Source organism: Octodon degus, unplaced genomic scaffold (genome assembly GCF_000260255.1).
Source record: "Octodon degus isolate 3935 unplaced genomic scaffold, OctDeg1.0 scaffold00043, whole genome shotgun sequence".
NCBI classification, from domain to species: Eukaryota; Metazoa; Chordata; class Mammalia; order Rodentia; family Octodontidae; genus Octodon; species Octodon degus.
In genome coordinates, this window is record NW_004524619.1 from 2,842,306 (window position 1) to 2,860,266 (window position 17,961).

At 35.7% G+C, this 17,961-nt stretch overlaps 1 protein-coding gene and 1 pseudogene across 1 annotated transcript in view; both read left to right on the forward strand.

The window, feature by feature from the left end:
• The first annotated feature begins 438 nt into the window (after positions 1-438).
• LOC111816870 (TBC1 domain family member 5-like) overlaps positions 439-17,961 on the forward strand; it is a 137,313-nt gene continuing 119,790 nt past the window's right edge. The window contains exons 1-2 of the mRNA XM_023715720.1: positions 439-487; positions 874-980. Coding sequence (XP_023571488.1) covers positions 439-487; positions 874-980 — 156 coding nt within the window. The remainder of the gene's footprint in view (positions 488-873; positions 981-17,961) is intronic.
• On the forward strand, positions 5,122-5,967 carry LOC105742240 (annotated as a pseudogene).

Here is a 17,961-nt window from a genome sequence, read left to right on the forward strand (position 1 = left end):
TTCTGGGTGTTTAGAGGAAAAAAGGACAACAGGTAAGTGGATGTGAGTATGGAAAAAATAAATGAGTGTCTGAACAGGTACAAAAAGGGTAGGACAAGCAAGTGCTTTACAAATGAAAGCAGATGTATGAAATTAGAAGCTGTCAGATCAACAACACAAATGAAGATGATAAAGTGGTTCTTTACATAGATTATAATTATTCATTTTGCCCAGTCTTGTCTCACTTCTCTATATTGCTCAGGGGAACAAGGGGATATAAGAGTCAAGAGTATTTCTGATTACAAATAATTGTTTATGTTTTAATTTGCATTGGTTTTTTTTCATCAGTTTCCCCCCTGTGGAACATTTTTCAAGTAATTAGTGAAAAAGATTCAGTTATTATTACAGGAAGTTGTAACTGAAAGTTCCTTCAAAGTCAGTGTCATGAGCCCATCAGGGATGGCTCACAAACCAGGTAGCACTAATGGGCCCAGCTGTGACAGCAGTGGTAGATTGATTGCCAAGAAATAAAGTAGTTTACCTAGACCTGCTTAAAAAGATATGCTTGATAATTTCATTCATATTGGGTTGATCTGAAAAAAAATAAATGACAAAAGTCTATGAAACACATGCCAAAAAAAAAAGAAAAGCAACACATGCCTATTTATAAAGATTCTGACTTTTTTCCAAAAATTGCTCTTAGCTGTCTGCTTTCTAAATTCTTACAACATTTATTTTTTGATAATTTTATTGAGAAACAAATAGCAATGAGACAGTTTCAAAACCAATTAGTAGGATAGTTTATATAATTAATACATTGTGTATTTTGTGTTTTCAGTAATGGAAAGTATCTTAAGCAGTATTGTATCTGAATCATTTTTCCCTCTCATTTAGTGATCTCTAGCAACTACCAGACCTGTCTTGGCCTTCTGATGCATTACCCAGTCATCGGGGATGTTCACTCTCTGATACTTAAGGCTCTGTTTCTTAGAGACCCCAAGGTAAGCTTTTTCAATAATACATGCACAATACTAAGTTGAGTATGAATACATGATGTGGAATTTGCCTTATAACAGCAAGTTGTCTAATGACAGAATTTGTCAGAGTTGTAGACCCAAACATAGAAACCTCATTGGCCAGCAACTCAGCAAGAAAATTAAGTGAACATCATCATGAGAAAATGGAACACACATCTCATCTCTGAGAAGGTTGTTCTGCCCTCCTGTCTTCTTCATAATCAAGGAGAGTTAAGCTACCTACTCTTATAACCAAACTTTATCATCATTGTACCTCTCACTGAGAATGCTTTTATTCAAATATAGCCTCAGAGGCCGTGTGAAAATCAAAAAAGTACATCCATGTGAAGGACCAAGTCTGTAAGAGTTTATGATACAATGAAACATTAAATTATTTCATATTATGAACATGTATTTCTGTTTTTCAAATTGAAAAACACAAAGATTTAAAGACTTTTAACTGATTTTTTTTTATTTCAGCATAATAAAATTCATTGAAATTTTCTTTCCACTTAGAAAAAGTGTGCCTTTTTACAACTGTTATATTTCTTGAAAATAAGAACATTTAATGATATAAAAAATATCTGTGAATCCTTGCTTACTTTTGAGCCAAACAAAAATATTGGATGAAATATAAGAGAGAAAGCTTCAAATATCAATATCATTGTGCCAGGCACTGGATGGTAATCCCAGCCTTTGGCTCTTTGGCAACGTCCCAACATTCATGTTGGCAGTTGTCAGACTGTCTATGAGTCAGTCAGTCTCTCTGTGGGTTCTAGTGCCAAAGCTCTGTCTAATCAACAGTAATCTCCAACTTTAATAGAAATTTTGATTCTGAAGGATATCTTCCCTTTCCTAAGTTGCTGACTTCTTCCAATGAGTATGTCCTTTATTTATTCTTTGACTATTAAAAAATTCTCCTTTTGTCTATTATCCATTTTTCTGTAGAAATACAAACTTTTACATCATTTCTGTAACACAAAGTAATTTCATTAAGCATCAGAAGTATAATTTTCTCTGATATATATAAGGAAGCATTTTTTTGGAGTAAAAGGAGTAAAGTACCATGTTTATATTCTTATGTTCATGTGTGTATATATAAGTTGTGGTAGTATTTTTTACAAAAAAGGATGAGTTTCCTCTTTATAAGAGGAATAAAGATGATGTTTCTGGTAAGTGATGTGCGAGTTGTTGGGGATTTTGTTTGTTTTTTGATTTTTTTTCTTTTTCTTATTTATTTATTTATTTATTTTGTATCAGGGATTGAACTCAGAACCTTGTGCTTGCAAAACAGGCATGTATGCTCCTGAGCTATGTCCATTTCCTAATGTTAAGTTTTGATTTACAAAGTTAAGGCAAATTCTGTCAGCTCAGTATTAGGAATTCTATATAGAGTGGAAAAAATGTAAAACAGCAATTTGAAATCCTTACTTGTGTGATTTGTTTGATTTGATGGAGGAAGAAATAATGCATTATAAACCTACTGATCTTGTTAGTGTTTTCCCTATATGTTGATCTTCATATGAATCACTCATTCAGCTTCACAGTTCTTTGTCTTAAGTCCTTCAGTGTTTGTTAGTGGAATCTAACTGCGCTTTCACTTTTAGTGTGGTTTTCATAGAGTACTATTTATCTCAATAATGTCCATGATATAAGAATATAATGAAACAAATTCTACTAGCATTAAATACATATTTTTAAGGCTTAAGAGGAAAAAAATGGTAAAATTATTATCTAAAAAGGATAATGCCTGACCTTTATATTCCGTATCTTATCATGTAAAAATGTACTCAAGCTAATGGTGCAAATATGGGGCCTTACACTGATAATTTAGAGACTAAGGAACTGGGCAGGATGGAGGAGATGTATTCACAAGGCTCAGGACAACAAGTTCATGAAATGATGATACCAATAGTCCAAGTTAAGAAAGCTGTGCAGCCTTAGGGGTTTTCAAATGGCTAACCCAGGAAAGCAGGAGTGACATGTGTCTGTAATGGCTGACACATTGACATGATTTCATAAATTCCAAGTCCTAACTAATGTCATTTATCATAGGTTTTAATGTAGATTCATGGCAACGGTAGTGTTCCCCATGGAATCAGCAGTTAGAAATATAAATCAAGCCTTGCCTTAACCACCAGCCATCTTCATTATTTTGGGAAAATTACATTTGCTGAACCTTGATCTCTTTTTTTTGTAACATTTGGAAATTAAATGAAATTGTCTCTAATCCACCAAACCAGACCATTTTTTAATCTATAAAACACTAGCTTCTTTTTTCTTTTAATTAATTTTATTGGTACATTTTAGATATAAATAATGGTTGCATTTGTCTTAGGAAATGTGTATATCTATATATTTCCTGATACTTTTCACTCCAATTCCCTCCTCTGCCTTCAACCCAACTCTCCCACCTTATTTAAAAAGATATTGCCAGGCATAGTAACTCATGCTCTGTAATCCCAGCACTTGGGAGGCTAAAAAAAGAGGAGTGCTTTGTGGTTGAGGCCAGTCTGGGCTACAAAGTTAGTTAAAGGCTAGCCTGAACTACATATTGAGACCCTACCACAAAAAGCCAAAGAAAAGATTAGTTTCCGTCTTTTCTCTTTTCCCTCTTTCCCTTCCCCCTCCTTCTCTTACTCCCCTCCCATTTGAACATTTTTATTCCTATTTCACAACACTTATTACACATTTTGATTCTTAATTACCCTTTCGGTTTATCACACTGGAGAAACAATGCAATCTTTAAACCTATCTGTTCAATTTAGTTCACCTAAGAGTATGGTATCAAAAAAAAAAAAAAAAAGAGTATGGTATCAAGGTGCATTTACCCAGAAATGTCTCAAGTTTATCCTTTCTATCATAGTGTAGTACTCCATTATGTAAAAGAACCACATCATCTTATCCATTCATCCATTGATGGGCATTTGAACTGTTTCCAAGAATTAGCTGTTATAAATTGTGCTGCTATAAACATGGAGATAGATAGATACATAGACAGATAGATCACTGGTATAATTGGTTCTTTTCATTTGGGGGAAAAAAATACCTAAAAGGGAAATAGATGGGTCAAATGGAACCTCTAGTTGTATTGTTTTGAGGAATCTTTACACTGATTTCCACAGTGGTTTCACCAGTGTACACACCAGCAGTATGAAGGTTCCTTTTCCCCACAGCCTGCTAGCACTTATTATTGGTTGATTCCTTGATACTAGCTATTCTTTATAGAATGAGGCTGAACTTCAGTATTGGTTTAACTTTCATCTTGTGAATGACCAATGATGTTGAACTGTTTTCATATATTTATTTGCCACTTTCACATATTCATCTCAGAAGTGTATGTTCATTTCAGGTGCCCATTATTGGAGTAGATCTTTAAATTTAGGGGTGTTTTTTTTACCTTTTAATATATTCTAAATATTAGTCCTTTCTCTGAGAAACAGCTGGCAATTTTTTTTTCCTGTTCTGCAGGTTGTCTCTTCATTCTGTTGAGTTATTTGGCTATGCAAAAAATATTTCATAAAAATGAGATCCCAGTTGCTGATTCTTTGTAATATATCTTGAGTGATTAGGGTTTTTGTTTATAAAGTCTTTGTGTACAACAGTGTCTTCAAGAGCTCTGCCTATCCTATCATCCAGCAGATTTATTGTTTCTGTTTTAATATTTAGATCTTTGATCCATTTGAATTTAGTTTAGTGCATGGTGAGAGATAATGGGTCTAGGTTTAATCTTTGGCATGTGGAAAGCCAGTTTTCACAGTAGCAGTTACTAAAGAAGCTATTTTTCTTCCAATGAGGGTTTGTAATAACCTTCTTGGTACCTCTTTTTCATTCTTGGCTTGAAATTCACTTTGTCTGCAAATAGGATAACTACCCCTACTTTCTTCCAGGTTCCTATCCTGTGGAGTATTGTTTTCCACCCTTTGACTTTCAGTCTATGAATTTCTTTTTAGAGCTAAACATATTTCTTCTATGCAGCATTTTCTTAGCTCTTGCTTCTTTTTTAGGGATGGGTCTTGTTTCTTGATCCCTTTTGCCAATGTGTTTCTCTTAATTTGTGAATTAAGGACCGGAAATCGGAAACTTGGTTCTCTTTCCCATCTTGAAAGATGGCAGGTGAAAAAGTGAGAAGCCAGACACTAAAGAGAAGAAACCCAAAGCTCAGAAGGCTCCTGCCAGTGTTACTGGTAAAAAGAGTAAGGTGAAGAAGGCAAAAAAGTCCAAGAAGGGGCAGCCCCACTGCAGCCAAAATTCTGTCCTGGTTAGAGGAATTGGTGGATATTCCTGATCTGCTATGTATTCCAGAAAGGTTTTGTACAAGAGAAAGTACACAGTTGCTAAATCAAAGGCTGAGAAGAAAAAGAAGGAGAAAGTTCTTGCTACGATCACAAAACCAGTCAGTGGGGACAAGAGTGGAGGTACCCAGGTGGTTAAGCTTCGAAAAATGCCTAAATACTACTCTACTGAAGATGTACCCCGAAAGCTCTTGAGCCACCGCAAAAAACTCTTCAGTCAGCACATGAGGAAACTTCAAGCTAGCATCACTCTCAGCACCATCTTGATCATCCTTACTGGGCGTCACAGAGGCAAGAGAGTGGTCTTCCTGAAGCAATTGGCCAGTGGCTTCCTACTTGTGACTGGGCCTTTTAGCCTTAATCGTGTTCCTCTATGAAGAACACACCAGAAATTTGTCATTGCCACCTCTACAAAAATTGATATCAGCAAAGTGAAAATCCCCAAACACTTCACTGATGCTTACTTCAAGAAGAAGAATCTGTGGAAACACCAGGAGGGTGAGATCTTCATCTCCAAGAAAGAAAGATACCAGATTTCAGAGCAGCGCAGGGTAGATCAGAAAACAGTGGACTCACAGATTTCAGCAAAAATCAAAGCTGTTCCCCAGCTCTGGGCCTTCTTGCAACCTGTTTTTGCTCTGACAAATTTAATTTATCCTCATAAACTAGTGTTCTAAATTTCTTATTAAGAACCTAATTAAATAACTGATACATAAAAAAATTAATTTGTGAATTGAGACCATTTACATTGATAGTTATAACTGATAATATGTTCACTTATCCTTGTCATTCTATTTTCCTGTTGTTGGTTCCCTTTCTGTCCCTTCTGTTTAATTGCTTGCCTTGCCTGGTGGTTTCCTTCTATTAGGGTTGATGAAATTGTAGTCTTTGTTATCTCTATCTAGAATATTCTTCAAAACATTTTGGAAGGCTGAATTTCTTGAGGTGTTCTTTGTTGTGGAAACATCTTATTTCTTCAGTTTTGAAAGACAGTTTTGCAGGATATGTATCGATCTGTGTTGGGGGTTGTTTCTTTGTAGGGCTGGATATACTTCATTCTAAATTCTTGACTTAAGGGTTTGTGTTGAAAAGTCTGCTGTGATTCTGATGGGGTTTTTTCCTGTATAGGTAATTTTTTTCTTTTCTCTCAGTTTTCTGTTCTTGTGTTGAATTTCTGCAGTGTTATATGTCTTGGCAAAGATTTTTTTAATCAGAGCTAATTATTGGAATTGTATATATTTCACTTACCTGTATGTCAAATTCTTTTTCCATGCTTATGAAATTGTGTATCATTAGTTCTGTAAACAGGTTTTTTTTATGGCTAATCAAGTCTACCAAAGCTCATGCTAATCCTGTTTTCCAGCTATGAGGCTGGGACCCACCTTGTTCAGCACACAATTTTCTGGGTACCTCTTTCAGGCTTAAAACTCAACTCCCTGATCCTGAGTGTCTTCCATGACTGTCCCTCAGCCTGACACTGGGAGCTGCTAGATGGAGCCAACTCATGGCTGCTCTGAGTCCCATGTTCAGATGGCCTCTTTTTAAAAAGGGTGAATGGTCAGTCATCCTTTCCTAGGGGTGTCAGAACCAGAATCACTCTCTAGCCACTGCAGGCCCACAATGTCCAGTGCACCATTCCACTGATACCCTTCTCCCTGGGAGCCTCTAGAGTCACCCATAGTCGCCCTGTGTTGTCAGTAGCTTCAATCTGCCTCATTTGAAAAAGCCCTAATTAGAAAAAGCCCCATTTGCTACCCCTATTTTCTGCATTGAGGCTCTTTCCTCACTCTCCCTTCATTTCTAACTTCATACCCCTTTTGAGTCCTGGGGACCCACTTCTCTAATCCTTCTCATCCTTCTATTGCTATATGCTAGCATCTGGGCTCCAAATCTCAGAGGCTGATTTATTGCTGACCACCACTCCACCATCTTCCTAAAGTACTAACTTCTGCTGAACTAATGAGATCCAATTAAGTGCTACAAAGAACTACTGAAAAAAAAAATCTACCTATATAACAGAAATGCCCACGTATTCAAGAGTTTTCAGTGTGACTAATGTCCATTGTAATGTCTATTGTATTGTCTATTTTAATGTCTATTATAGGCAGAAAGGAGACCATTTATATTGGCAGGGGGGTGGGGATAGATCATGAATCTCTGCTAGTATCCAACTCATGTCTTCTAAAAATCCAGACATCAGATTGCTCTAATGTATTCTATTTAATAACAACAATGAAACTTCAAATATTTGAGTCATTCCTGTTTCAAGCAAAACATAGTAAGAACTGCATATACAAATCTTAAGGAAATTAACTTATAGAAAGATGAGATCTGAGGCATGAAGACACACTCCCATATCCTCATTTTGTGTGACAGTACAAGAGAAGTAAGCAAGAAACTCCAAATCTTAGTAACTCTAAGTCATCTAAGTCATCAGGTTCATTGTCTGCCTTCAGAGATGTGCTTTGTCCAACCATTGGCCTTAAATTGCAGTAGAGGTTGTTCCATTGACAACATATATTTACAAGTAAAGCTTGAAGCATTAAACCTGTTTGTCATGTCAGAGGTAGGCTTTACTGTGGGAAGAATTCCAATTTGAACAGACTAAAATAATAGCTCTATGTACTGTTAACAATAGTATCATACTTCTTTATAGTTTTGCAAGTACTTTGACTTAATTTGTTCCTTACAATGACTCTTAGGGATAAGCAGAGCAGATTATCTGTCCTTAGTCTTTTTCAGTAGAGAGAGGTTAATATCATATGATTTCGTCAAGGTCAGGAAGTGTATAAGCTTCGAAGCTAAGTAGAGTGGCTTCCTGACCCTTGTGTCTATTCTTTCCCTCCTCAGATACTTGATATTAACCTGCCTTTTCCATGAAACCATTTCAAGGTGCCATTAGAACATTTCTTCCACTTTGAGTCCACATGACACCATGCATTTTATCAGTTATTTCTCCTTAGAACTGGATCGTAGTTATTCTTTTAGCACTTAGTATTGTATCTTTCTTGTGCTTGGTATTAAGAAAGTACTGGTAGAACTGAATTTGGCTTTAGATTCCATGCCTTTTCTCACTAGGTCATACTGACTTTAATCTAAGTAGACGTCACTTAGCCTATTTCTGGAACCAGTATCCACATACCACAGAAGCCATCGCCAATGTTGTATTTTTTTAGCTGCCATTTTCATCAAGATCATGAATTAACCCAATAACTTTGACTTAAAGAACATCTAGTCCTTTAATTTTCTTTGTGTCAGAATTATCTGAAAACCTATTGCTGCCTTCAAATGCTATAAAATAAAGACAACAAAAAATCTAGTTAATGTCCTTCATTTGGGCTCTCAGAGTTTCAGACCAAAGAGTCTATCACTGATAGTGAATCTTTTATAGCTTTCAATGATATCAATCAGCCAGCTTCAGTACGTGTCCCACAGTTTCACTACCACTGCCTAGGCAGTCTAATCCAACCTCCTCCTTTCATTGATGAACTAATTGAAAATCTTAGTGAGGCTTAGAGATGGACTGAAAGTTATACAACTTGTCACCGGCAGAAATAGTAAATATAGCCAGATCTTAGGTATCTTTTCCACATGATAGCTATAGTAGCTTCATTAGTTTAAAAATAGTGGTATCCTGCTAATATATTTCTCATAAAAAGTCCTCTATTTTAATAAACATTTATTTACATTTATAGTCAATGAAATTGCCTTACATGTATGAGATGGGTGGGTGGATGGATGGGGAGATAGGAGAGTTAGATATATGGCCCAAGAACTATTTGAAACTTTTGAATATACACTTTATAACATGACTGCATATAAAGTATCTTTTTGTAAAAGTCTGTAACCTACATACCATAAATACAGAGTCTGTATTTAGTTCCTCATACCAAACTCCTAATTCTTATTTGCCTTTATCATATTAGAACTACTGAGCAGATTTCCAAAAGCAATCCACTAAATGAAGTTAGAAGGATAGAAAAAAGGTAATCTGAAATATATGAAGTGATTAAAAAACATTGTTCTAGCTAGTTGTTGAAACTAAAAAAAAAAATTTTAAAACCCAATTAGAAACAAAAGTCATAGAAAATGTGAACATATTGCATTCCTTAAGTAACCAGATGTTCTCTTCTTCTTGAAGGCAGTAAGGGCTAGGAATAAAGGCTTAAAACTATTGTTTTAACTTAACTGTGAATCTTGGAAATCTGTTTTTACCCTTCAGCAAATGAAATTCTAATAGAGAGACATAAGCAAAGAAATTTTCATTTTTTGGTGCTCTCTGATTTATATTGTGTTGAAGTATTAACCTGATCACAAATACTTATTACAAATGAAATATAGTACATGGATTGCTGCTTTAGACTATGTAGCAAAAATTTGACACCTACTGTTTATTTTGAAGATTAGAATATTTGGCAAAAAAAAAAAAAAAATTGGGGCAAGTTTTCAAGCCAGTCTTTTAGCAATGACTGTTGCTGTTTTTGGTAAAGAATTGCTACAAATAAGATGGTTTCATAATATTCTTGTACATAGAAACAATATGTAATATACATTTTTCCTATGCCTGACAAATTTCTTCTTAAATTATGAACATTTTAACATCAGGTTTCAAATTTTATGCAGGTAATTAAAATTTTACATATTTAATTTGAAAATAAAATCTATTATATCTGCAACATTTTTGTCATTGTCTAAGAGCTTTGATAAATGTCATATATCACAGTTGAAAAGTAGTGAATAGATTCAAACCTACCAGGCAGGTGACAATTTCCTTTTTAATAATTCCATTGTAATCTCACATTTTAAGCAGTAAATAACTCAAAAGCCCCTAATGCTATTTGAAGAGGATGTGTTTTATCCACCTGTTCACTTTTTATGTTTTTGTCAGATCGTCTCTTCAGATTTTCTACGATGGTTCTAATCCCTGTTTTACTATGACATCGTGTTACAGATAGATTGCCTGTGTTACCCCTGGACTCCCAGAGCATTTATTTCAGTGTCATAAAAAAGTTGGTTTTTTTGTTTGTTTGTTTGTTTGTTTCTGAGCTGTATGACTAATATGTCATCCTTTTTTATCACTATGGTACCAACAATTAGGTATCTATTATAGTTCATATTTAGGTATTAATGACTAATCACATGTTTTCATATCCAATAAGAAATAAACTTATCAACATAGATTAGCATTTTTAAAAACTTGTTTTATTGCAAAATAAATGATGGTTATAGTAAAAGATTCTTCAAGGAATGATTTTTAAATCTTTATTAATCCTGTATTTGAAATTTACTCTTTATTGTTTTCAAATATATTATAATATTTAATGCATTTCTCTGAACATATGAAGGTTACTTTGGGTGTCTTAAATAATTTTACATTAATTTCATAGTTTTTAATACATTAATTTGAAGCTGTTTTTATTGTGTATCATCTATATGCCAGCCACTGTTTAGATGATGTTGATATAATGGTGAACAAAAAAATATGTAAATAAGATGTGGCTCTTATAATAATCAAGTAAGCAGGAAATCACTTAATATAAAGTGATTTGGTCAAATCTTGATAAAAGATTTGAATAGAGCTGTCATTAAAATGCTAAGTATGACAAAACTGGCTAAGTAAATATTTAGTCAAAGGGACTTCTTAGAGAAAGAGAGATTCCAACCTGACTTTAAAGAATGGGTAATGTAATTCCATCTTGAGAAATCAGAGGAAGCACAGCATTTGGGGGTTGCTGAGTCAAATGGCCAGGCTGGATATGGCAGTACTCTATCCAGAGTGCCCCCTTAGGTCACTCTGAGGGACGTGTAATATAAAGGATAGTCGCCCTACCCCCAGTCTTCATGTATTTGCAGAGAGCAATTATGAAAAGTCTATGAGATGTATAGGGAATTTTTATAGCGTTTTATTTGGTATTAATTTGTATAATTTTCTAATGTATTATTTTTCAACATAAATGGTTTGTATATCGGTGAAAAATCAAGGTAAAAAGAATGACATTCCCATGTGGGGTCTTGGGGGGGTTCAGTTTTTCTCAGTATATAGCCTGGGCTAGTCTTGAATTTAGAAATTCAAATGATACTCCAGCTTTAGCCTCTGAGTAGCTGAGATCACAGACACATGCCATCACACCCATCTTTCATAGGGCGGGGGAGATAGCTCAGTAGAATAAGCGCTTCCCTGGCAAGCTCAAGGACCAGAGTTCATTCCCCGATTCCACCAAAAAAAAAAAAAAAAAAAAAACATCTTTCTAATGATATTTATTAGCATCTGTAAACAGTCAGTAGTGGTAACAGTATTTGCTAAAAATGACTATGACCTCTTTAGTCACTCTCAGAAAATTTTTTGATTTTTATTCTGAGCAACTAAAAAGATCTATCAGATTTAGTGAAAGTAATTGCTCTGAATGAGTAAAGGAGATGGTTTCCTTCCTGAGAAACAGTGTAACTCATTACATTGGTGATTTTTTTCTACAGATAACTACAGTTAAAAAAAAAAAAAAGAGTTTAAGATCCATGGGTTAATTCTGTTCTGATTAACAGTGAGAAAATGAAAATGTACAAACCAATCTTCTGCCTTTTATTTGATATCCCATGTAAGGAATACATAGAAGTTGAGGGAGAAATAGATTACTAAAACTTGTAAAGCTATTTATCCTAAACATGTGTATTCATAAAGTTACCATCAAGCCCCAGTGCTAAAAGTGTTAAGATGTATTGTGATGAAATGACTGATGTGAGGTCAAGGACTAAAATGGCTTCTGTGCTGTATCACTAGCTGTTTTGCCCTCACGGAAATAAGGTAGCCTTGTGCCACCTTAAAATCAGATTCATTAACTTTTTTAAAATTGATCCGGGGCTAGTGAGGTCTTAATTACTACGTATAGTCTCTAAATCTACTTTAGGCTCTAAGTGCTATGCAGCCTAGCTAATCATTTATTTTCCTTTTTGTATTTTAAATAACTCATTCAAGAAGACAAGTCTTCATTTTGTTTCTTTGTACTATAATATTTAATTTAAATGTTTAAAGTTACAAATCAAAAATCATGACAAAGATTATAAATATAAAGTTGACAAAACGAAAATAGCCTAATTCCTTTTATTACAAGTAGTTGTAGCCATGCAAAAATTTATCTCCCCATAATTATATTATTTTTATTGCTAATTTAAAACAAATATATTAATTTCATGGGAAAAAAAAAACAATATATACAAGTAGTAAACTGTATTACCATCATCAGTTAATTTTATTCTGTTTATTTTAGATCATGCTTTGCTTGGGAACTTGAGTACACCCCACAGGGCCAAGTGTCAGAGTCTGTCCTCAGTGTGACACTGTTGGGAGATGATGGAAACTAAGAAGTGGGACTTAAGGGGGGAGGTCTTTGGGTCACTGAGAGCATGTCCTCAAAGGGAACTGTAGGTCCCTAGTTAATCTTTGTTTGTTTGTTTGTTTCCAAACCATGAAGAGAGTGGTTTTGCTTTACCACTGTCCCCAGCCTGATAGCCACCATTGGCGTAAAACAATAGACCAACTGACAAGAACTAAAACCTCTGAAACTGTGGACTAGAATAAACCCTTCTCTTGGTGATTTAGTTTCCAAGTGTGTCTTATAACAGAAAAGCTACACAGACAAGAAGTAATATCTGTTCTTAAAACATACACAGAAGTTGTTTACAATAGGAATTTTGAAGTAAACTTCATCCAATTCAATTATTGTTATGACTATAATATTAGTAAATGGAAGCTAAGTTTCCATACTTCCAAGACTTTTTATTTCAGTAGTGACTGGATCACTAAGGTTAACCTGAAGCCACTGCTAAGTAGACCCTCCAACTCCTCCAGTCAGAGACCAATAGGCTCTCTGAAGGGGATTTTGCTTCAGCATTTGGTGGGTGTCTGAGCTTGGTCCACATGCTGGTAGTGACATTTGTCTTAAGTACCTTAATATAGTTTGGAAAGTTCTTTGTTTACTTGTGGTATTTGTTTTGTTTTATTTTGTTTTCCTGATTATAAAGAGAAACGTTTTATGTTTCTAGTTTCTCTCCCAAGTTCTATTTTCATTTATTTAGGTAAAATCTGTTAAGCTCCTACCATGTACCAATAGCATTTATAAACCCTTAAAAGTCTTAGATGAAACATGTAAGGAAAGATTAGCATTTGTGGCAAAAGAAAGGAATATCACTTGGGTGATTTCCTCTTCCTTCAGTTTTTAAACATACATCCAGAGTTTTCAGTGAGCTTATATTGATATCCTGTGGGTCTCCCTGATTCCATATCCGTAGGCGATAACTTGAATTTTTCTGTTATTTTAGAATTATCTAACTTCCCCTGGAAAGTACATAAGAGCTGTGAAGACCGTATTTTCCATTTCCATAATAGATAACCCCATAGTAGATAAATGGGTGATTTTTGTTGTTGTTACTCTTGAGTTGTCTGTCTTTCCCTAAGAGTGCATCAAATCAGAAAGACAGGGCCTGCCTAGCAAGTGCAAGGTGCTAAGTTCAATTTCCAGTACAGAAAAACAAAGTCTGTGCTTTTTGTGTGTTTTATTCTCTGTGCTAAGCACTTATAAAATGAATGAACAAATGAATAAGCAGTGATCAATTAACTAGTTGTCACAGCCAAGCCTTCAAATTGTCTGCAAAGGGAGACATAATGGTATCCATTGCAACTCAGGTTAGCTACACAAACTAAAAGCCCAATACCTAAAAAAATAGAAGCTGTGACTCTAGCCAGTGATCCCCAAAGTGGAGTGTGTACATGTGTCATGACTATATAAAGATAATTCAAAGAAGTATCTGAAGAAAGTAATGAAGTTTCTTATTTTTTTCCCAAAAATTCAGTGAAACATATTACTATATTTTACCATTTACCAGAGATTAAGGGCCAGCCCTCAGTGGATTAAAGCTCTTGCAAGCAGGTGCCAGGGGTCAGAGGTTCGCTCCTCAGGCCTTCTGTGCCAACCCCACCCTGAGGCGTGCTGAGATGGCAATTGAGACTGGGCATGGTGGTGCAGGCCTGTAATCCCAGCTCTTGGAAGGATATAAACAGGCGAATCACTATGAGTCTGATCTAATAGCGAGACCCTGAAAACCCTGTAGACCCTTCCCTAAAATACGAGAGAGAGAGAGAGAGAGAGAGAGAGAGAGAGAGAGAGAGAGAGAGAGAGAGAGAGAGAGATTAACAATTGGTACCTCTATACTATATTTCTTTATGAGGTAGCTTTTTCCAGAGTATCATTTGCAGAAGTTGTAGATTCCTAAGCCGTTAAGCATATTGAATCACATTACTTGGGGTAAACATACATTTTTAGGAAGAACATAAATCCTACTGAAAGTAAACTCTTACAGAAATTAAATATACTATATTTTTACTCTCATTTAAAAATTGTGTTGTGCATATATTTTCCTATATACAGAAAAAAGATCAGTACAAGTGGTGCATGCATGTAACTTATAAATAAATATACATTTATGACCACACACACCAAGTTTTTACTAGCAAACAGATAATTAAAAGAAGTTGAATAATGGATCCAGGTGATTTTAATGTTAGGGTGAGAGTCTTAAGTCTGGCCTCTAGTACACACACAGCTCTCTATTCTGTAGACATGGCCATTAGTGCAGACAGCTAGGAAAGACATAGGACTCACACATTCTTATGAAGAGAGGATGCATCTGAATTCCTTTGGTAGAACAGATGGTTAGGGCTTCTTGGAATCCTGAGTTTCACTGAGAAGACTGTCAGTGCCATTCCAGTCCTATGTTCTTATGTATTTTTCTTGATTGTTCTGATGTTAAAAAATAAACCCTAGCTGGGAATGGTGACACAAGCCTATTATCCCAGCATCCCAGGAGAATGAGGGAGAATCTTAAATTCAAGCCCAGGCTGAGCCGCTTAGCAAGACCCAATCTCAAAATAAAAATGTAGTAAGAAGGACTTAGTGTATACCTCAGTACAAAGGCCCTGGCATTCATTTGTAAGGATATTATATTTTATAATTTATTTATAGCTTGCCTTGACTCTGAAGTGAATACAAAGTCATCTAGAATTCAATAATAGAACCAAGACCTGGCTACTGTTCCCAGTGGGTGTCATTTGTCTTCTCCCTTCTACCTAGTCCTTGTCCTCCTTGCATATTTCTAGTGCAGTTTTCTGGTTACTCCCAATCTCATTACATCCTGCAGTCTTGAACAACCACGCAAGAGTTAATATGAACTCTTCGGTATTTGGGGGAGTTTTTTTGTTTGTTTTTTGTTTTTTGTTTTAGTGAGCCAATTAAAAAAACTTTATTTGTGCTTCAAACTTTAAAACCAAGACACTGGGTAAGAAATCCACACAGAAAGACGTTTCCAAACTAAACACATTTCTCTTTATAGACTCCCAGCAGAGTATACAATACACGTCAATTTCAATTTACAATGGCCGCAGTCCCTCCTATACATAGCAGGACACTTAAACTGGATTCTGAATGTTCTCGTACTCTATAATTTCACCAACTGCCAAAGCTTTCTTAGATGAAACCTAAAGAACTTTTTTGATTTTGGGGAGATGGTTTTATTGACATTAGAGCCCAGCACAGGGAGATAACCTGGAAACCAAACAGTTCTGCCAGGGCCATGTACTTTTTCTTTCAGACATCAGGAGAACCATCTTATTATTTGCCTGCAAAGCCGTTCAGCATTGTCTCATATCACAAATACCTGAGACTCACAGGTCTTCTCTGCTTACATAAATCATACACTTTGGGTCTAGGCCCAGGTCTGGAACCAGTGGAGCTCCCTGAGGATGGGAGGGAAAATATTACCATTTATGGAAATTTCATCATGAAGATCCTTCAATTCAACATTGTAAGCATTGTAAGATGAGTTTTCACATGACTTCCTTCAAAGTCCACAGTCAACATCTTCAATCAGGTTCAGCACGAACAGAACCGCCATTACCTCCACACACGAGGAGGTCGACTTCGGAAAGCGCTCTTTGGTATTTGTAAGGAACATAAAGTTCATTTCCACTTGATTGCCCTTCCAACCACAGCAGTTCCTCTTTATTCATGGTTGAAATTCCAAAATTGAAATTGTTTTTAATACTACAGAAATTAGTTTGTCAAATCTGGTATTTTAAGTTCTCAAAGATTAACACTCAGTAGGATTGATGAGCGAAACATAATAATAATGATAATAATTTATTATTCTATAATAAAACTGACTTTTGAGGGGTTTTTAACCATGTGGATGCAGTGGTTGCTTATGGAAGACAATAAGATGAAAGTAATAAGATAGAAAATGAGAGGAAAACAGTCAAGAGAGCCAGTTCAAGGGTTAACAGTAGAACTGTGAACCAGAGGAGGGGCAAGGAAAAGGAAGAGGGGTTTACAATGTATTGATAAAATTGACCTAATGCCACACTGACAAGTGAAATCCTGTGTTTCCAAAGTAGATGTTTAGTTTTCACACAAGTGACAGCTCAGTGTAATTGGAGTATATCTCAGAGTCACACAGTTCTTCAGGCTTCTGTCAAAAGAGGGAGCAGGTTTGGTGAATAGCCAGTGGCTTTCCTTAAAATGGAAATGTCTTGGTTCCTTTATCTCTTCGGCTCATTGAGAGACTCCTAAGTGAAAAGCTAAAATCAAAGGCAAAGTTTTTGACCACTACTGTAATGACCTCAGAAATCTGATTTTGCCAGGATTCTTAGAAAATCCCAAGTCATCACTAAGGGACAGACTCAAAACTGAGCTTCCAAGGCACCTGTGGAAACTTTATGTCTCTTTCTCATTTTTCAATGAGCCATAGAACAGCCATAATACTGATACCTTCATACCCCCCATGACTGTTCCATTTACATTTTGAGAGCAGACTGCTAGGGTCTGAATATAGTCCCCCCACAAAATTCATATATTGAAATTTTAACTAGCAAGGTGACAATATTATGAAATGAAGTATTGGGAAAACTGTTAGTTTGTGAGGACTCTCACCTGATAATTGGGATTAATGTCAACACTTTAAACAGCTAGCTGCCTTCTTCATCATGTGAAGATACAACAAGAAGACATCATCTATGAACCAAGAAGCAGACCTTTAGCAGACATCAGATCTACAGGTGTATTGCTTAATCTTGGACTTGTTAGCTTTCAGAGATATGGGAAATAAATCTCTACTCTTTATAAACCACCAAGTTTATGATATTTTGTTTGGTACTACAAACTAAGCCACAAATCTACAGTGGAGGCTACATCATCAGATCACTTATAGTGAGAAGGAAAAAAATTATTGCATTCCATCTGACCAACAAATGAAGATCTATGTAAAAATCAAGCAAAATCACACTCTTCTTGGAATACCTAGTATCAGGTAGAAACAGGTAGAAAGGTGCATTTAGTGTAACCAGGCTATGAGACCCTAACTTAGCTACATTACTGTACATGAAGTCTGGAACCTACTTTTTAGTAAAGGTAATCTTTGGCAAGTTTTAAATACAGAGTCCACCAAAAAATATATGCAGGGGCTGGGCAGATAGTTCAGTGGCATAAGTGCTTGCTGGGCAAGCACAGGGTCCCGAGTTCAATCCCCAGTACCGCATGCCATGCCAGCCCTGTGCCATGCCAGCCCCAGAACCAGGCATGGTGGTGCACACTTGTAATTCCAGCACTAGGGCGGCAGAGATAGGAGGA